Genomic DNA, 21,894 nt, shown 5'->3' on the forward strand with positions numbered 1-21,894 from the left:
CACTTTACATTCACTAACCAATGGTGAATAAACTTTGCTTAATAGCCACCCCAGTAATTTGCTGTGCATGACATAACAGTATGTTTTGTAATTCCCTGGGAATTGAATATTATTTTTGGCATATTATTCTGTTTGAGGCACTTTTGGAATGGCTGAATCAATTGTTTCAGTCCTTAGACTACAGAGACTACTTACATAACTTTTTCTCCTTTGGCCATTTAAAAAAAAATCTTATATGGAGCCAGGCTGCAAGATTTGGATTTCATATGCCTGAATGTTCAAGGGTGATTGGATTTGGAAGGTTTTCAGCTGACTATAAAAGATAAGATCCATTTACAAAATTCAGATTCAGATTAGCACTTTAGTTTTTAACAACTCTGAAGATCAAGGAAGTTTGGACAGAGGGTTTGATACAAACTCTTACATACTCACAGTAAATTTAGAGATGGGTTTGTAACTTGATTAATATTGTGTAGTCTTGTATGACTCAGCAAACTGATCAAAATGACATTGCCAGGTATACTGCCTATGTTGTGCAACCAGTTGAAATTGACGTCTGAATTCATTAAACTGGGTAATGTGGAGGTGAAACAGTAATTAAGTGGTGAGATTTTTTTCACCCACAGTATATTAACGGTTACCTTCAAGTTATTAACTGAGATCTGCTAAAGTCCTTCTGGGGCAAGTTCTGATTTTAGACTCCAGTTCATTACCCACTGAATTAAGTTACATTTCATGGGTCTCTTCTTTTCCAGATATTCTTCGTGAGTTTAATCCTTCCCTTCAAGGGTTCTCCATTGGCAAAGGGAACCAGGACTCATCTAATGCCTTCCTGAATCAGGCTGTGGCAGGAGCTCGCTCAGAGTAAGTGAGAACAGATAAATACGTCTTTTTTTTTTTTTAATGAGGTGTAGATTTTTTTTTAAGTTCCAGTTAGAGATGTGCTAAACCTAGAACATTCTTACAAGTCTGTGAACACTCCAAATCTCAGTGGTTTAGACATAAAATGGAATTTAGACACCCCTAATGTTTGATTTTGAAAACTTGGCCAATAAAGATGTGCAGAACCCAAACTCGTCCTCTGTACTTAATCTCTAGCCTGACAGCTAAGAAATTTGTTAAGGGCCAGTGTGGCTTTCCTAGTCATAGTAAAGGAAATCTTAGGAGTAACAATATAATATTTTGCCCTACTCTCTCATCCAAGGAGCTCAAAGTGCTTTACAAACATTGAGTAATGAAGCCTCATAGCCCTATGGTGAAATAAATTGTTATTCCCACTTGACGGAGGAATGTGTTGGAGGAGGGGCGGAAGAAATCCTGGTCCCATTGAAATCAGTGGGAGCTTTGCCATGAATTCACTGGGACCAAGATATCACCCAGGGATGCTAAGGGACAGAGAAGGTATTGAGCAGTCGGAGGTCAGACCATGGCAGAGTTTGGAATAGAACCCAGTTAGACTATGTTCAGTCTTCAATTAAATTCATGTGAACCCTTTGTCTTCTTATTGTAAAGGTTCTTTGTTTGTATTAATACATCCAAAGGGCTAGTAGTTCCTTTTTTCTGGATTTCGGAATTTATATATGTATCAGTGTGTACCACGCAGGTGGTGCTATATAACTTATAACAGTAATCTCACAGAGATAGATAACTCCCAGTAACTGAGGAATCTCTATGGCTGCTATCACTCAAAGAGATTATCCTGGTTGTCTGTATCCTTCCAGTTGTCTGTAGGATGAAACAAAATAAAATCGAAGTATAAAGAGGATTTTTTTTTAAAAAAAGGTGTAATTACAAGAAATGAAAGACTGTTTCTGAATGCAATTCACTCAGAGGCCATTTTTAAAATTCTCTTAAACCTGCACTGCGTGCAGTGACCCTTCATCCCATTGGAAAGGGCTGGATTTCTCTCTCACACACACACAGAGCTCATTGTCACTTTTCTAACAGCGCTGGTCATCGGCAGAGATGATGCAAGGCAATCTTACAGTGGTGCTTCAGGCCACCAATAGTCCAGGGAGGGTAGAATATGACTGAACTCTAGTCTTAAATTAACACACTCTGCTATTTGAGGTCCTTTGGCTTGGGTAACCTTTTACCTGACCAGGAACCATCCTCTTAAAGCTAAAACCTTCAAATACACTGAATTACAATAGGCCAGTCCCAACCCAAATGTATTTCCCTCTTCAATTGGGGATGCTGCACTATGTAGCCTTCACACAGCACCCACAGTGCCAGATGCCTGATGGATGCTAAATGTTTCTTCACTGTTTCTCCAACTCCAGATGTGGCTTATTTCTGTAACTATATTTAGTCCAATAAAAGCTGCAACTGGAGTCTTCAGTTCAATACCACGTTGTTTGAACGGGTGTCATGGCCTCTGCTCATTCATCTGCTTTTCTCAATGTACTGTTCATCATGAAGTGTTCATCGGTCGTCTTCTTTTTTAATATTTAGGAATGTCCCTTCCCAGGCGAGGAGACTGGTGGACCTGATGAAGAATGATACTGTGAGTCTTGGCTGGCATGAATATCTTTAAGTAGGATGCAACTGTCTTGTGTCATTAGTCTCTAACAGCACAGCAGATGAACAGTAGATGTCAGGCAGAAATCTATGGATAGGGCAATGATAAAGTGGATAGAATGCAACATTCCTCCATGCAGTGTCTGTTTCAGCATACCATCAAGTAGGGCTTTTTGCCTTCATTACTTAAAGGGGTTTTTTTTTTACAGTGAAATGACTAATGCGTGCTAGTTACCTTGCTGTAAAATCCTGGTGGAGACAGGTTTTTTACCATTAAGAAGCTGGGCAACTTGGTCTACACAATACCCCAGCTGGTGGTTGACTTTGTAGAGCTTAATTCACAATACAGCTGCAGCACCTTGTCTTCACTGGGATTTTACAGCAAGATAACTAGCATGCAATAGTGGTTTTAAAAAAAACAAGCCCAACTTCTTTGCCATGAAGACTTTAGTCTGAGTTCCCACAGCAGTTACCTCCAGTCATCACCTTTCTTGAAGTGTTGTCCTGTTGTTCCCTCCCTCCAGACCAGGGCCTTACATTGCAGACCTTTTCAATTAACTGTGATCACCTCAGCAGTCTGAACTGCAGTTGTGTCCCCTGAGAGAATGACAGGGTTAGCCAGTGACCAGCCAGTTATCACAAACTTTGTTTTATTCAGAACAAAAACATTTCAGAGAAAGCATATCTTAAAACATTAAACAGCTTGTGCCCATGCCTAACTTACTAAGTGGTTACCGATCTTCCATATGGAGACCTGGAAGATCTAAAAATACTTCAGGTCTTCTGCAGGGCCTGTGTCTGTGGTCACAGTCTTATGCCTGTCAGTTCCTGATAGTGTCTGACTCTCCCTAGGTCAGGGCTGTCATTCTGTACAGATTCAAGCCCTTTGTGTGTTCTGAACCTGGTCAAACCAGTGGTGTCTCTTCCCCGGGGCAAACTTAACTGACTTTTTATCTGTATTGTTTCTAATGGAGATTTTCATTAATTACCCTCCATTGCTTTTAGTTCCTGCAGAAAATGTACTTATCCATTTAGCCAGGAATACGCTCACTAACAAGCTCATAAAGATATATAAAATAAAAATAAACAGTAATCTTTGAATATTCCATGATTCCATCACATCACATCTGTCACCATAGCACTCAAAGTCCCTCAGCCATGACCAGAACTCCATTGTGCTAGATGCTGTACAGACACACAGAAGGACATAGTCCATGCCCCAAATTTAAACTTAATTCTCTTTTAACTTGTTGCACAGCAATTTTTTCTTATCTTATTTTATTTTTTCTTATCTTATTTTTTTCGTGACTACAGAGAATAAATTTCCAGGAAGACTGGAAGCTCATAACACTCTTTATAGGAGGAAATGACCTGTGCAGATTCTGCGATGATCCAGTAAGTCACTAGGGATTTTAGATCTGTCTTTTATGTGAACTTGCAATATCATTATTACTTGGTTCAGTTTGGAGAGTGGAATGGTGGAGCTCAGCTAGGTAGACTTAATGGACCAAAACTGGCTAGGCCACACGTGGACAGTTCTCACCATTTCTCTTGAGACTTGATGGTCATTACACCTGAGATTGAGATAAAGTAATGTAATACCATTGATTATTTGATTGTAGCTACTTTATTTTGCTACAAACTAAGATAACTTTCTGTTGATTAAGTTAGTTCTTTCCATATGTAGATAAGATAATAAACTGTCACGGATTTTTCCCATTTCATCTTGCCAATGTGCCGTATCTTTTTCCCTCTCACATGCTACCAGCATCCAACATGATATGTCTACCACCAGATACATAGACATGAGAGAGGTTCTATCCACAGTTCATAGCAAACTCCTGATTAATGTCCAACCTCCTCTATGCACTTCTCACACAGTTGGTGGGACCTTGTTGTTTTCCCTATACACTAAGAGCACAATATGTGCTTTCCATTCTAGATGACTGATTTCAGATAAAGGAAAATAACAAAGAAAGACTGTAAAGTCTCCATGAAAGAAAGTCAGCAAACACAATGACTTACTAACATTCTGCATCTGAACTGAAAAACAAGATGGCAGAGGTCTGTGCAGGAGGGTGGAAGGCTCCTCTTAAATTCAGAGATCAGCATGATGTCTCCTTTATGTTACAAACCAGAATGTGGCTTGGTGAGCAGAGAAGCAGGAAATACGTAAGGGAAATGAGTGTGTTACCTGGGTTTATAAAATGGACTAAGGGGGTGTCATTAAGAACAATGGGATGAAACTGAGCCAAGCAGAATTAAGGATGAATATCAGATGGGGGGGACGACCACAACACTTTTAACATTATGATCTTATTAGACTATTGCGTAATTTCATAAGAGATGGAGTAAACGCCAAATTACTTGATACAAATAACAGCTATTCAAGTATATTGTAGGGGAAAATCTTGCCCTGGCAGAGAGAAATGGACAAGATGGCCTAATAGATTTTTTTTCGCACTAATTTCTGTGTTTGTCTGGTACACTTTTCTGCATGGGATGTACTTGCAACTGAGATTTCATGGAACTCAAGGACTAAATGAGAGGCAAGTTGCTAATAGCCCACACACCTGACTTAAAAAATGCTTTGATATTTTACACTATATGAGAAGAATGTTTCTTCAGACTGATCTCCATTGGTGAAAGTCTCAGAGACGGGACAGCTGTGTTTCTGATCCTAGCTGATAGTGAATGTGGAGGAAGTTATGACATCTCACCAGTAAGCCCAGTGGAATTGGCTCTGTGAATGACCTCTGATGGTTGCCAAATCCTTCCTTCCTATGATGATGCTTAAGGAGGGAACTGGGGAACCAGAGATGCTCCAGAGCTACTTGTGCCAATGTACCCTGAACCAAGAGTCCAGTCACTGTAGTCTAAGAGTCAGCTAGCAGCTTCTGTATCTGCCTGAGGAAACTACAGATGCCCAGAACTACATTCAATCCTTTGTTTCAACAGGTGCATTTTTCTCCTGATAACTTCACCAACAATATAAGAATAGCTTTGGACGTACTTCATAGAGAGGTAAAAAGCAATCTTTACTACTAACCTACGGAGAGGGGTCAGATGGGAAAGACAAATTTCTTGAGTTTCAGTGATTGGTCCTAGAGTTATTAATTTGCAATCATACTTAGTTTCTCATTCTGGTATGGGCAGCATTGGTGCATGTGTAGATGTTTCATATAGTAATCTCTAATCCAGGGGTTCTCAAACTTCATTGTGCCGTGACCCTCTTCTGATAACAAAAATTACTACTCGACCCCAGGGAGAGAGGGCGGGGACTGAAGCGTGAGCCTGGCCAAGCCCTACTGCCCCAGTCTAGGAGACCAAAGCCCAACCCCAAGGGCTTCAGCCCTAGGGAGAAGGGGCTGTAACCTGAGCCCTGCTGCCCAGGGCTGGAGCTGAAGCTGAAGCCTGATCCCTGCCACTAAAGGCTGAAGCCCTGGGGCTTTGGCCCCGAGCAGTGGGGCTCAGTCTTCAGCCCTGGGCCCCAGCAAGTCTAACACCAGTCCTGGCGATCCCATTAAAATGGGGTCACGACCCGCAGTTTGAGAACCGCTGCTCTAATCTGTTGGAAGAATTTAAGGAAGTATTTTACAGAAAGAATGGTGATTGGATGGACTGGAATTCCACTTCGTGTGTTGGGAGTCAAGTAGTGTAAATATATTGACAAATATATGGTATTTCATGACAGTTATGTAACTATGCCTAGCAGTAGCACATCTGCCCAATCACTATACAGCACAGCCCCTATTATTTTTATTAAGGGACATATTCTGATATCCTTTTTCTAGTTGAAGCTAATGGGACTGCTCATGGAATACAGGGCTCCTCAGCATGAGTGAGAGTAGCAGACTCTTGCCTCAAGAAAGCAGCAGTTTTGGGATCTGGCCTTGTTAGAACATGAGTCTCAGTGGCTGCAGCTTTGTATTTAAGGTAGAACAAACCCAATTTAGGATTTCCTGTTGAGATTATGCACTCCACCAGCACACTGTGAACCTCTAATGGAGATAGTAAAGGTTGTTTGGATCAGCAGATTAAGGTGCATGTTACATTAGCAAAAAAATAATCTGATCAGTCCCTGGCCTGCTTGGCTGTGCTCGGAAGAGCAGAGATGGCACTACTGTTCTCTGTTTGCTTGCTTTGACTTTGTTTATAATCTTGGCAGGTTCCTCGGGCATTTGTGAATCTGGTGACAGTACTTCATATAGTAACCCTCCGGGATGTGTACCAAGAGAAGGACGTTAGCTGCCCAAGGCTAATCATGAGGTTTGAAAGACTTATGTTCCAGCTCTCACCCTTATTCAGGAAAAGCTGTAAGATCTTCAGTGCAAACCTTCCCCTTGAAGAAAAAGGATTACAATATTTCAGATAACTAAGTACCATTTTCCTGTGTGTGTATCTAAAATACATACACAATATAGATTTTAATTATACAACAGCAAATCAGACATCCAACTGCAAAATTGATTAAGAGCTAGCATACGCTACTCAGCAGTACATTGTTTGACAAAGGCAGCTAATTTTCAAAATTATTAAAATGAGGGTTTTAGAAAGATGATTAAATTAATCCAGTTTTGTTTAAATTACAACATTTACCTTTCAAAGGCTTTAGAAGTCTCCTGCTTTCACATCCGTGCCAGTGGTGAGCGACATTCTTTGAGCCCTAACCTACATTAGCTGTCTCTCACCAAGCTGGATTGTTAATTAGTCTTTCAATTAGATTTGTGGGATGTTTAGTTACTCATTATGTTGCTTCTCTCAGTGGGGGGAATAGGAAATCTTTCTCTCCCTGTATGCATATAATGAGTAACCAGGAGATGTGGGGAAAGAAAGGAGGTTCCTTTTCTGTAGTGTAGTTAGTAGCCATTTCCATTAGTGGTCAGGCCAGGACTTAGGAAGACCCTGTGTGCTGACACTATGCAGCATAAGTGGTGACAGCCTGGGAGCTGGAGAACCGCAAGATCTGTCTGCTCAGCACCCTCAATAGCAATCCCTGTTCTGTTCATTACAGCTGAGTCCATGAGGACATCACTCTGACAGGATAAGGTAGTGCGAAAGATCAGAAGGGCCCTGTTGTTGACTGAGTAGAGTTTCACAGAAGGAATATTATGATACAGCCTTTTGCTGTGATTTAGTGGCTCTCTGACTGTCAGTGACAAAGCAGCTCTTACAGACTGAGTGCTGTTGGCTTGGAATATCTTCTATATTTTGCTGCAGTTTCCCTTTAACAAAGTACAAGCTTATCATAAGATCCTAATCACCAGGATAGGCCAGGATGAGAGCCTGCGAGATTAGAGCTGAGTTTCTCTGATCCTTTAGAAATATATCTGTTACCTTCTCATCCTACCCGAACATCCTGCTGTAGTACATTTGTGTCTCTATGGCAGCAAGGGGATTTATAGGTCTGGTGGTGAAGCCAGGTGTACAGAGATTTAAACAGGCACGGTGTAGAAGGTGCATGAATGGCATGTTACTGACATACATTTCAAAATACAACTTTGTACTATGTCTTTCATATCCCAGAATGCCCTGTAGAGGTAAATAATTTATCCCTGTCCTGGTTCCTCTTTATTTAGAACTATAGGCTAAGTGAGCATATATGTGCTGTTTTTTAAAATCTATAGCAGGAGACTAGGAGAAGGGCTTGGGGAAGGTTCTAGGTAGACATTATAGTGAAGCATTATTTATCTATCACTATCAATAGAGAGAGGGGGAGAGATTAGCTTTAAGGAGTGTATCATTTTCCTTTTGCTGCTTTCTTTTCCAGTGTTAGAGTAAGCTACTCTTTCTGACATTCTTCACTGTAGTGACATGATAGAGGGAGAAAAGAGAGGTTTTCTGCTGAGATTTGTAATGAAATGGGGAGTAGAGGTGTTTCCAGGTGATAGGAGCAGCAGGGATGAGATTGTAAGGAGTTACTGACAGGGCCAGCAATGAATGAGGGGAGATAGATAAGGATGAGGGGAAAACTGGAGCAAGTCTATAGAAATGTTGCTCTATATCTGTGCAATCCCTCTGAAGTGAATGGGGCTGCACAGATGTGCCTGAGAACAGAATTTGGCTTGCAGGGGCATATCTGGCACAGTGACAATCTCCTCACCTTACATCAGTGGTTCCCAAACTGGGGTTCACAAAATGTTACAGGGGGCTCTTGGGGGAAAAATTCCCTAATGGTGGACAGAGCTGTCCATAGGGACCCCGGGCAGCACAGGGCCAGCAGCCTAGAGCCTTGGGGACTTCTAGAAGCATATCTATCTCACTGAGGAGATTTAAACTTCAAGACTCCTTTTATAAAATAGAAAAGAAGGTGGATGTTTTTTGCTGTTTTTAAAATTAAATAGGCTGCTAGTGTGATTTTTAAATTATTATGAAGAACAAGTTTAAGCTTTGTTGTAACATGCGTTGTTTGCCTGGACTGCTCAAGGCCTGAATGCTTGTGTAGGAGGAACTCTTTGAGCTGACTTCTTAAATGCCTTCATGCTGTTCCACATCTGATATTCCTTGATGAAACCTAAGAGCCAGAGGCACCAGTATGGGGAGGGGCAACGAGAGTCACATGCTGGCCCCCTGTTGGTGTGCCCCCCTGTGGGTCCCACCCCTTTTTTTTTCTGGCATCCCCCCTGCACTTTTCTGGTGGTGCCTCCCCTAGGCCACAGGGTGTGCGGGGGCTTTACCCCTGCACCCCTTTTTTCTACTGGTGCCTCTGATAGAAACCTTGTCTTATAACAGGCTTAATCAAAAATGATACAAGTTACAAAAGTGACATTTTAGAAGAGTGGTGCCATTTTCATAATGTAAGAAAAATACGGTAATGATTTGATTCACGGGTTGTTAAAGTTTGGGAACCACTACCTTACATGAATGCATCTATCCCTAATAAATGTGCTTAAACTTCAGTATGTCCATATTTACTGAGAAGACCTAGATATTGGAATCAATGTTATCATGGATGAGCCTTTCACAAAAACCACCTTTGGAGCAGTCCATTACCCTTTGAGTTCTTGTCCCTCTTTTCAGAGTAAAAAAACCCAGCAGATTGCAACACAAAAATAAAATATCATTTTCTTCCTGCAGGCAGCTGTGTCCCTGTGTATTGAACTATGATGACAATTCCACTGAAATTAAGATGCTAGAGTCTTTTAATAGAAGGTATCAGGTAAGGCAGAGGAAAGTATTAAGAGATTTAGCAGAGAATTGCTTAATAATCCTTCTGTTCTTCTTTTCTAGCAGCAGTCTCCCTTTGTTCTTCTGGGAATAGTAAACAAATTTTTCTAGCAGTGATAATGCTTGAAGTGACTGACCCAGGGACCAGTCAAAGTCTAATATCTACTAGAGATGGGGGACAAATTGCACTCATGTTAGTCAGCTGTAGATTCATAGAAGTTACTCAGAATTGGGCAGGAGGGGGCAGCTGAGGATCAGGCAAGGAATAGGGGCAGAGATGCTGCTCAAGATCTTTAAAATGTGATTCAGTAAGGTCCTAAAACAGAGTGGCTCTTTCAGATGGATCAGAGATTCAATTGAAGCAGCAGTTCTGGATGCTCCTCTTGCTGGGAAATTGGATTAAATTGAGGAGGGCTGGTAGTTCAAGAATGAACTCTGGTGGTGGAGATCAGCTGAACTGAAAGTATTTCAGTGGTTCAAGCAAAATTCCTGGCACCCCATGATGGGAAATCCTATTAAAGTGGGGGCTCTCCCTTGGTCTGTCAGCTGGCTTTTGAGCAGTAGGCCATCTGCAGCCTCCATGATGCCTTTTTGATAAGGAAAATCAAATGAGTAGTTTTCTAATTTGGGTTTTTGCAAGCCAATGTTTCAAGAAGCTCATGTTCTCACTGCCTTGTACAAGAAAGGAGTTGTCCTTGGTTTCAGGTTTTGCATGTTCAGATTATGAGACTTCTGCAAGAGGATCAGCCTGGGGCCTAATAAGCAGAATGCAAGAAAAGTAGCAGTGAGTGATTGTTCTGCCTTTTTTAGGAGGAAACCCACAGATTAGTTGAAAGTGGAAGGTATGACACCAAGGAAGATTTCACAGTGGTTGTGCAGCCATTTCTGCAGAGAGTGACCGTTCCAAAGACTGAGGTAAAAAACTGTGAGCCAGATTCAGACCTGGTACCACTCTTCTGAATCATTAAACTTACACCCCTTATACCAACTCTAAATTTGGCCCTCAGTGCTCTGCTTTGTTAGTTTGCCCAGTTCAAGTGAGCCACGATCCAAAGCAGTGGGAAATGCTTTGGAGGGGATAGAGATTGTTGGTATTACTGCTGAGTGCCCATGTAACCTTGGCCTCAGACATGGCAAGTTGTATTAGTTGTAAGTTTGAATCATATTTGTAAAAGTGCTACAGAACTCTTAAGTTCTCAGTCAGCGGCTTGATCTGGCCTAGGATGGTAACTATCTTGTTCTCAGAGGCCCTCATGACTATTTTCGAGTTCTGGGGTAACGGAGTTTTTGTTGGAAGAGGAATGCAATAATACATCATATGCTGGTATTTTTGGTCATATACTCACCCCTCTTGTGACAGTACCTGTCTCTTTCCCCAGGAGGGGTTGCCTGACAGCTCGTATTTTGCCCCAGACTGTTTTCACTTTCACCAGAAGACTCATTCCCAGGCTGCTCGTGCCTTGTGGAACAGCATGGTAAGACTGCAGATCTCAGTCTCTCTCTCTTTGTCTTCTACACCCTGTTATTCTGCAGCAAAGAACAATGACACACTATTTAGCTGCGGAGCCACCCTATCTCTGGTGAGAATGGAATTGTGCTTACAACAGGTGGGCACTTGTTTCCCTTTGTAATGTAAAGTCACCTGGACACAAACTGGCTGTATCAAAGAATATATCCTGGGGTATATTCTTGAAAAGGCTAAGCATCTAAGGCCTGGCACTAGAGATAATCAAAATGTGGGATATTACATCACGCATACTACATTCCTAATATGGAAAGTAGCTAATTTAATATGTAAAATATGTTTTAAAGATGATAAAATCCTGGGGAAGTGAGTTTTGTGGGTTGGTCTGCTATTTCAACATAGATAAATAAAGTACATAGCAATTTTCTTGCTGTTTTACTTGATAATATTCAGCTATATATGCTCTTCCATTCTGGTTCTCATTGTATTTCTTCTCTTCCATGTTTTCTTTCTGCCATGCAGTTGGAACCCCTTGGGAACAAGACAGATGCACATTTTCTTGAAACGGCGATAACTCTCAAATGTCCGAGTCAGGTAGGTTGAAAAATATTGATGCATGTGCCACATGCTCCATTGTTCATTTGTGAAGCAGTCAGAGCTTTTCATGGGGGATCTTGTGCAGTGCGTTCCAGAATGGTAGCTCCACCACCTTGGAGAGGATGCTGGATGCTCCCTGTCCTCTCTCTCCCTTCCTTCTTTTGGATAGTTAGCACCTGGGACATATATGCTTCTCAGTGAGAGTAGACTGCAAGAGGGAGGAAAACTCCTGGCCCCCATGCTTCATAGGCTGGCACAAAGACAGCAGCTTTGTGTTAGTGCATGAAAGCTGGAAATCAAACCTGCCTAAACAGACCAGTCTAACTTCACCATCCAAGCTCAGTATTTATTTTTCACACTTCAAACAGCATCAACGGGGAAAGTCAAGTGAAAGGTCAGATCCTTGGCTGGTGTCAGTCCACATAGCCTCACTGAAATCAGTACTGCTACCCTGACACCAGCTGGTCCAGAACATTTAACAGCTTTTGCTATAATAATCAGATATTGTTAGTCAAACTGGTAAAGGGCACTGAGAGTGTCCGAAAGATAGAGAGAGAGTGAGTGTGTAGTTAGCATAGCATTACTCATATATTTCAGATGTTTCCTTATTTGTATGGCTCCTAAATATGTCTGCAAAACTAGTTAGAGAGGGGCAGGGCCCTTTTTAATTCCTAAGAATATGCAGTACAGTAATTTTAATGGTCTATAGGCATATTTGAATTGGCTGCTGGGGACAGATATCTCCATATATTCTTCTGCAGCTTCATGTTGACTCATGTTTCCTTATTCCATAGACTGAGTCATTCCTCAGGACGTACAGGAACAGCAATTATATGTATCCCAACCAAACTATGCCAGATGTAACAACACCGCTGCCATCATCTGCTACGCCGACCCCAGCACAGGAACCAGATCAGGTAGAGTCTGCACAATAATTGATCACTGGAGGAACTTAGGAGGCTTAAGGGTTCAAAAAAAGGAAGGTAGCTCTAGGGCTGTGGAAATGGCTTGCATAACCAACCACAGCTGCACGTATTCAAGTACCACATTAATCAGCCAGGATTGCTTTCCCAATCTGAATAAAACTAAAGGCTTGTCTACATTTGAAATGTGTTATTTAACTTGAGTTATCTCACATTAAAGTGCCTTGCAGCCACACACACACTATTTTGTTGTGGATCAGCTGGCCTTTTTAACACACATTAGTAAGCCCACTTTAGAAGCGGGTTTGCTGAGATGCAGAATGAGATTACCCACAACTAAGTAGGTGTGGCTACATCTCCATCCTGAAACAACTGGTGCATATCTACCATGTCTACCTACTGGTATCCCACATTGCTTTGCCAGCTACCTGTGTTGGTCTGTCTAGTGTCCTGAACATCTCTGTTTCAATACTGGCATGCAGCCAGGTGCTGTCCTTGGCAATTCCAGCTCCAGTGGAGTTCACATATCTGTGTCATACTCCTAATTATTCAGCAGTCATGCTTCATGCTTCATTGTGGACCAATACTAAAATCTTGGACTTCATTGCCTTCTTGAGAGAGGAATGTGATCAGGTCCATCTGAAAGGCTGTCACTCAGCATAGGTCTACAAGCAGGAAGCAAGACAAATGTAAAAGGGGGGGGGGGGGCTCTCCAAGACTTCAGTAAGACAGATGAGCTATGGCTGGACAATAGGAATGCTATATGCAACAGAACCCCGGAGACAGCTAACACAGTCCACTGGAGATGTATGCTGGAGATACTGCCACTCAACTTCCGCATTCTGTGGACTGCCTGATTGACCCAGGAACCCCAAGACACAGTCACGGATATCCAGGATGCCTCTTCCCATGAATCACAATCTGAACCCTAAACTGGGGAGGGGACCATTTCTAGTAAGAATTGAATGTTGTATTAAAATACAGCTGGACAGAGAGGGAGTTAAACGACTTAGCTGAGGGTCCTGTAAGGGCACGGCCATGTTGATCTACCTTCTCTCTGCTTCTTGGGTTTTTAATCCCCTCCCCCTTTCTGCCACTCAAAATGGCAGCCCTACCAGAGACAGTGGAAACTCTCCTGGCCTTTTTTCCTATGACTATGCAAACACACACACACACACATCACTTAGTCATGCTGTCTCCCACTGCACCCCCCCCTCAGGCACACTGTTTGCTGGCCTCTTCCTCCTGCCCCACTCCCCCAATGGTTAATCCATGCAGTCCCTCCATGAGGCTTGTTAGGATATAGATATTCAGGCCTGTCTGCAAAGGCCTATACTTTAAGACTTATCACTTAGCTACTTATAGACGTATAAAAGAAAGAATCACTGTCTGTGTAGTGGCCTTCTCTTACTGTGAGAATCTGAGGTCTGGTTCTTTAGCAGCCGTAAACTGGGAAATGTATGGTCATGTCCTCACATTCCAAACTAGTCATATTAAAATAAAGCAATCTGGGACTTTTAGGACGGTGATTCAATCTATCACCTCCAGAGAAAGGGAAGAGCCTAGAAGATGTAAAAGGAAACTTAGTCTGATCGCATCCTGTCTGGCAAGAACTCACTTATCAGTAGACACAGCTGGAGAACCCTTATGTCTGTATAGATGTAGGTGTGAAATCCTTAGTTCTGTATTGTTTTGTATGTTTATTTGCATGGTGTCTGTCTGGTTCTGTAATTGTTTCTGTCTGCTGTATAACTAATTTTGCTAGGTATAAACTAATTAAGGTGATGGAAAATAATTGGTTAGCTAATCATTTTACAATACATTAGGATTGGTTAGGTAAATTTTAGTAGAATGATTGGTTAAGGTATAGTTGAAAATATTACTATATAAATTAGGGGCAAACAGGAAGTAAGTTAGGATTTGAAAATAAGGAAAAGGAACTTGAATTTAAGCTTGCTGGAGGTTCACCCCAATAAACATCGAATTGTTTGCACCTTCGGACTTCGGGTATTGATGCTCTCTGTTCATGCGAGAAGGACCAGGGAAGGGTGAGAGTGAAGGAATAATCTGCACCCCGTCCTCTTCAAGCACACTGTTTGCTGGCCTCTTCCTCCTGCCCCACTCCCCCAATGGTTAATCCATGCAGTCCACCCATGAGGCTCTTTAAAGGAAGGGGACTTGTATTGTAGCAGCACATACAGAAAATCAAAAGTTATGTGTCTGGCTCACAATGTCACTGATGCCCTCAGCCTTGAGCCCACATGAAGTAGAAGGTAAATAGCTTAAATCACATTACAAACATTTAAAAAAAAGCAAAACTGTAAGGCACTTGCTGTAAATCACACCCTGTACGCCACCTCACCGTTAAGGTAGAATTCTATGAATTTTGCAGAGTACTGTATGCTCAACTGTAGGTGTTAAAAACAAGACATTTAAAAATAGAGCACTCTTTGGCTTGGCATGGTGATTGCACAGCAAAGCAGCTCTCTGGGAACTGTCCTTATAACCCACGGTTTCCTTCCACTCCTGCACCAGTTCTGGGGGCACCATCCTGGCAAACAGCAGCCTGGCATATCTACCTTGTTTGCTCATTGCCTTCTTTGCCTTTTGGGGACATGCTCAGGGTAACATCCTCCAAAGCATGGATAGCCTGCAGATGTGCACATGCAATTATTAGCCTAACTCTACTGCGCCCTGTTTTAGCTAGCCACCCCACACAACCCACCTGGCATTTATTAACCCTTCCCCAAAGTTTCCTCTCTCTCCCCCCCCCAACACGCACCCAGCCACCTCCTCCCACCATATGCCTACATGAACCTGGAAGACTGAAAATTCTAATGATTGCCAAGCTCCGCCAAGATTGGGAAGAGTCTATGGGAATAAAATCCCAAAATCAGGGAAAAAGCAACGTTTTATCACTCTTAGAATGGAGACTACAATTTGGATAAATGTTCATTTTTCCCTCTTTCCGCTAGCGTGAGGAAAGGGGAAAAGAGAGGACAGGCAAATGGCCAGCATAACAGATACATCTGCTGTGGATGAAGAGGCCATCAAACCTCCTGAAGCACATGGCCTTGAAACTGTCTAATTTTGCACAGCTTTATGAATGTTCAATATGGTGTATCCATTGGTATTGATTAAATAGAATTGAAAATGTCTTTATGGTCATAATTGAGTCTTGAATCATTCACTGAAATGTCCAGAATTACTGTAATAAAAACCACACGAACAATAGCATCAAAACAAGCCCTATCTTACAAGGCACACATAAAATGTACTAAAAATCCCCATAAACTGCTGTACGCACTTCAAGTACAATTAAATCCTTCTCCCAATGTACATACAAAAGACACTACAGTAATTCTGATAAATGCCTTATACAAAAGCATATGCATTCTTCACAACCAGCCCTTCAACTCAGAGTGTGAGTACAGTGTGTTCCCCCACTCTGTGCCCCTGAGTAGCTGCATCATTTTATAGAGGCCTCTTATCTGACCAAAATGTTTTCTAAGTCTGCCCACCTCCAGCTCCTATACACGTACAAGGCTCTCTTCCTTGCTTTCACAAAGGTTGTGCAAAACACAGCAAGGAGCTAATGTACCAAGATGCTGCTCATCAGCCTCAGTGTCCGAATCTTCCATCTACCTTTCAGTCTTCCAAATGTACATTCCATTATCATTCTGAAGCTGCCCAGGGTACAGTTACAATTCCTTTTGCTTAACCAAGTGTCACGTAAAAACCTTCATAAGCCAGGGAAGCGGTAGGTCTCCTTGAATGAGTAGAAAAATGGCAATACCATCAGTGTCCATAGAGTTCATGGAGCAGACGTTCTATTTCTCATTGCAGAAAATAGGCTAGAGTTTCTAAAGGCCCTGGCATCATGAACCTTTCCAGACCACTCTACAGTTATATTGGTGACCTTTCCATGGTGACCAACCAGGTTCATAGTACCATGGAGAAATATCTCTTTCTGTTGATGAACTCTGAAGCCTGAAGTGAAGGAGGGGGGCAGAAAATAGGCACATGGATCCCATCAAAAGCCCAGTAGAGTTCAAAACCCCAATTGTGCAAACCCATTAATAACCTCCTCTGCATTGCCCAGTCTTGTGACCTAGGGAGCAAAATCTTCTTGATAGCAGATCACACCTCCATGACAAAAGCCCCAGCAGTTTATTTGCCTACACCAAACCGGTTAGCTACTGACTGGTAGCAACTGGGGTGGCAAGCTTCCAGATGGCAATAGCCTCATACATTTTCATATTGAACTCTCATATAGGTGTTTTGCTGCCTCGCCAATGTTTCTATATGCTGCCTGGCAGTGCTTTGAAAAGAGGAATGGCTGGCTCTCAAAAAACAGTTGAATGATGGGATGAAACAGGGAGGAATTATGAGAATTATGCAGTTTGACCTCAAGCCCCAGAATTTCATTGCCTGCCAGTAGGCATTGCACAAAGCATAGCACAAAAAAATTCGAGAATGCGTACAGCACAGCAGCAGAGCAGTGCACTGTGGGATGTCTGACCATAACACAGAGCATTTATTTTGTAACACTGCTATGCTGTGCAGCTGCAATAATACCTTAATCATGGCTTAACATAGTGGTATGTATGCACTGCTCACACTATAGTTCTTGCCAATCTCTTAACAGACACACAAAACTACGAGTTTCAAGTGTAGACATGTCCCGAGTTTGACAGATTGACTTCAGTGACCAATGTCTGCTTGATTAATTACAGACAAACAGGGACATGCTTTGTTGCATTTGCTGATACTATGTTTCCTGGTCTAAAATGATTCAGTTCCTTTTGCCTGTCTTCTCTTCCCTTAGAATCATGGTAGCCAGCTGCTGTGTGAGGACAGGGCTCCATCCAGCTCTTCTCCAACTTCAGGTAACCTTGCCTGCTTAGAGTAGGAGACTGTTTGTTTCTTTCAACAGCATCTCAAGGAATGTTTTGTTTAATTATGCTTAAATAATTATTGTACTGTGGAAAAATTATGCCGAGCAAGAACCTTACTTTCTATAGATAATTAAGAGGTATGAAGCCAAACCATCCTTGTATGGACTATTCAGATGAAGTGATTGCAGTTAACTTATTTACAGCAGCTAACTCCTGCACTGTGCAAAATTTAAGGGCTGACACATCCTATAAATCGAGTGATCTAGTGCTTAGGTCAGTGGATTTGAAGACAGGACTCCATAGTTTGTGGTCCGATACCTGGTAGTATTCAACTTGTTTATGAACATAATGCTTTTTTTCATACCCTGCTCTGCCTTGTTGCAGCAGTTACTGTCAACACGCCTACTCTGTAATACTGAATCACCCTATCCTCATTCTGGTCTCCCTATCACTGGAGAGGCCTCCAGCAGTGTGGCATGACTTGCTCCTTGCTCTCCCCTCTTTTGTCAGTGGTCTTAAGTAGTAATAACTTGCTGCTAACTCTATGTGACTGCCAGGGCCTGTGCAAGGATGTTTCGTGCCCTAGGCGAAACTTCCACCTTGCTCCCTCCCCTGTCCCCAAACCCCCGCTCTGAGGCCTCCCCCCGCCCCCCGCAGCAGCTCCCTCCTCCCCCCAAGCAGCTCACCCTTGCTCTGCCTCCTCCCCAAGCAAACCGTCTCTGCTTCACTTCTCCCGCCTCCCAGGCTTGCGGTGCCCACCAGTTTAGGTGCTGCAAGCCTGGGAGGCGGGAGAAGTGAAGAAGCCACGATGTGCTCCGGGAGGAGGTGGGACAGGGATGAGCTAGAGCGGGGAGTTCCCCTGTGTGCTGCTCACCCCCCTTACCTGCTGCAGACGGCCCTCCCCGTGCTCACCCCGCCTAAATGCCGGCAGCGACCGGGGTAGCCGAAGATCCGGCCGCCGCGGTCTCTGCAGAAGAAAATGCTGCCTCCCAAATCCTAGCCCCGTAGACGACCATCTAGGTCGCCTAAATGGTTGCACTGGCCCTGGTGACTGCTCAACCTTGGCAAGATGAGCTGGAGAAGTCTCTTGTTTCATTATCTTGGCATTGCAAAAATAAAAATACAAAAAATGTGGGTAAATAGACAAATACATGGTGGAATAATTCATACCTAGCAGTGATGGAAAAGTGTGGTTCTGTTCCCTGTTCAGGTTTAACTGCATCTCTTTGCCTTACAGTGCATGCCCTCAAACCAGCTGATGTGCGAGTGATAGCAGCCCTGGGGGATTCTTTGACTGTAAGGAGTGTTGTGCTTTTTCTGTCTGCTTTTTTGTTTGCTGATGGAACAACAGAATGTTTTGCCTGCTCAGACTAGGGTGAGGGTTGGAGGGAGGAGCTGAGCACTTGTGCTGGGGTAGTGAAATACTCATAGACTCATAGACTCCAGGACTGGAAGGGACCTTGAGAGGTCATCGAGTCCAGTCCCCTGCCCTCATGGCAGGACCAAATATTGTCTAGACCATCCCTAATAGACATTTATCTAACCTACTCTTAAATATCTCCAGAGATGGAGATTCCACAACTTCCCTAGGCAATCTATTCCAGTGTTTAACTACCCTGACAGTTAGGAACTTTTTCCTAATGTCCAACCTAAATCTCTCTTGCTGCAGTTTAAGCCCATTGCTTCTTGTTCTGTCATTGGAGGCTAAGGTGAACAAGTTTTCTCCCTCCTCCTGATGACACCCTTTTAGATACCTGAAAACTGCTATCATGTCCCCTCTCAGTCTTCTCTTTTCCAAACTAAACAAACCCAATTCCTTCAGCCTTCCTTCATAGGTCATGTTTTCAAGACCTTTAATCATTCTTGTTGCTCTTCTCTGGAACCTCTCCAATTTCTCCACATCTTTCTTGAAATGCGGTGCCCAGAATTGGACACAATACTCCAGCTGAGGCCTAACCAGCGCAGAGTAAAGCGGAAGAATGACTTCTCATGTCTTGTTTACAACACACCTGTTAATGCATCCCAGAATCACGTTTGCATTTTTTGCAACTGTATCACACTGTTGACTCATATTAAGCTTGTGGTCCACTATGACCCCTAGATCTCTTTCTGCCATACTCCTTCCTAGACAGTCTCTTCCCATTCTATATGTGTGAAACTGATTGTTCCTTCCTAAGTGGAGCACTTTGCATTTATCTTTATTGAACTTCATCCTGTTTACCTCAGACCATTTCTCCAATTTGTCCAGATCATTTTGAATTTTGACCCTGTCCTCCAAAGCAGTTGCAATCCCTCCCAGTTTGGTATCGTCCGCAAACTTAATAAGCATACTTTCTATGCCAACATCTAAATCGTTGATGAAGATATTGAACAGAACCGGTCCCAAAACAGACCCCTGCGGAACCCCACTTGTTATACCTTTCCAGCAGGATTGGGAGCCATTAACAACTACTCTCTGAGTACGGTTATCCAGCCACCTTATAGTAGCCCCATCTAAATTGTACTTTCCTAGTTTATCTATAAGAATATCATGTGAGACCGTATCAAATGCCTTACTAAAGTCTAGGTATATCACATCCACCGCTTCTCCCTTATCCACAAGGCTCGTTATCCTATCAAAGAATGCTATCAGATTAGTTTGACACGATTTGTTCTTTACAAATCCATGCTGGCTATTCCCTATCACCTTACCACCTTCCAAGTGTTTGCAGATGATTTCTTAATTACCTGCTCCATTATCTTCCCTGGCACAGAAGTTAAACTAACTGGTCTGTAGTTTCCTGGGTTGTTTTTATTTCCCTTTTTATAGATGGCCACTATATTTGCCCCCTTCCAGTCTTCTGGAATCTCCCCCGTCTCCCATGATTTCCCAAAGATAATAGCTAGAGGCTCAGATACCTCCTCTATTAACTCCTTGAGTATTCTAGGATGCATTTCATCAGGCCCTGGTGACTTGCAGGCATCTAACTTTTCTAAGTGATTTTTTACTTGCTCTTTTTTTATTTTATCTTCTAAACCTATCCTCTTCCCGTAAGCATTCACTATATTAGACATTCATTCAGACTTCTCAGTGAAGACCGAAACAAAGAAGTCATTAAGCATCTCTGCCATTTCCAAGTCTCCCATTACTGTTTCCCCCTCCTTACTGAGCAGTGGACCTACCCTGTCCTTGGTCTTCCTCTTGCTTCTAATGTATTGATAAAAAGTCTTCTTGTTTCCCCTTATTCCCATAGCTAGTTTGAGCTCATTTTGTGCCTTTGCCTTTCTAATCTTGCCTCTGCATTCCTGTGTTATTTGCCTATATTCATCCTTTGTAATCTGACCTAGTTTCCATTTTTTATATGACGCCTTTTTATTTTGTAGGTCACGCAAGATCTCATGGTTAAGCCAAGGTGGCCTTTTGCCACATTTTCTATCTTTCCTAACCATCGGAATAGCTTGCTTTTGGGCCCTTAATAGCGTCCCTTTGAAAAACTGCCAACTCTCCTCAGTTGTTTTTCCCCTCAGTCTTGATTCCCATGGGACCTTACCTATCATCTCTCTGAGTTTACCAAAATCCGCCTTCCTGAAATCCATTGTCTCTATTCTGCTGTACTCCCTTCTACCCTTCCTTAGAATTGCAAACTCTATGATTTCATGATCACTTTCACCGAAGCTTCCTTCTACTTTCAAATTCTCAACGAGTTCCTCCCTATTTGTTAAAATCAAGTCTAGAACAGCTTCTCCCCTAGTAGCTTTTTCAACTTTCTGAAATAAAAAGTTGTCTGCAATGCAGTCCAGGAACTTATTGGATAGTCTGTGCCCTGCGGTGTTATTTTCCCAACATATAACTCATTCATAGGCAGGACCGGCACTAGGGGTTTGAGTGCCCTAGGCGGCCGGCAATTTCGGCGCCCCTCGCTCTGGTCCCGCGGCTCCGGTGGAGCTGCCGTAGTGGTGCCTGCGGAGGGTCCGGTGCTCCGTGGCTCCGGTGGAGCTGCCGCAGTCGTGCCTGCGGGCGGTCCACCGGAGCCGCGCGAACAGCTGACCGTCCGCCCACAGGCACGACTGCGGCAGCTCCACTGGAGCCACGGAGCACTGGACCCTCCGCAGGCACCACTGCGGCAGCTCCACCAGAGCCGCCTGCTGCCCCCTCCAGCAAAATGGCGCCCACCAATTATTCTGGCGCCCTAGGCAATCGCCTAGGCTGCCTAAATGGTAGCGCCGGCCCTGTTCATAGGCAGAAGATGGAGATCTAGAGCAGGGGACAAGGTGTCAGATCTCCTGGATTCTAATCCTAACATTGCACCTGAATCGTATGGATTTAGGCAGGTCATTTAAGAAC

At 43.0% G+C, this 21,894-nt stretch overlaps 1 protein-coding gene across 1 annotated transcript in view; it reads left to right on the plus strand.

Annotated features, from left to right (window-relative positions):
* Positions 1-21,894, plus strand: part of PLB1 (phospholipase B1) — a 123,186-nt gene that overhangs the window by 53,933 nt on the left and 47,359 nt on the right. Inside the window, exons 21-32 of the mRNA XM_030554284.1 lie at positions 756-864; positions 2,455-2,506; positions 3,835-3,915; positions 5,479-5,544; positions 6,689-6,789; positions 9,598-9,679; positions 10,498-10,602; positions 11,067-11,162; positions 11,675-11,746; positions 12,544-12,666; positions 17,501-17,561; positions 18,808-18,866. Of these exons, the coding sequence (XP_030410144.1) occupies positions 756-864; positions 2,455-2,506; positions 3,835-3,915; positions 5,479-5,544; positions 6,689-6,789; positions 9,598-9,679; positions 10,498-10,602; positions 11,067-11,162; positions 11,675-11,746; positions 12,544-12,666; positions 17,501-17,561; positions 18,808-18,866 (1,007 nt within the window). The remainder of the gene's footprint in view (positions 1-755; positions 865-2,454; positions 2,507-3,834; positions 3,916-5,478; positions 5,545-6,688; positions 6,790-9,597; positions 9,680-10,497; positions 10,603-11,066; positions 11,163-11,674; positions 11,747-12,543; positions 12,667-17,500; positions 17,562-18,807; positions 18,867-21,894) is intronic.

The sequence above is a fragment of the Gopherus evgoodei genome, chromosome 3, assembly GCF_007399415.2.
Source record: "Gopherus evgoodei ecotype Sinaloan lineage chromosome 3, rGopEvg1_v1.p, whole genome shotgun sequence".
Classification (NCBI taxonomy): Eukaryota; Metazoa; Chordata; order Testudines; family Testudinidae; genus Gopherus; species Gopherus evgoodei.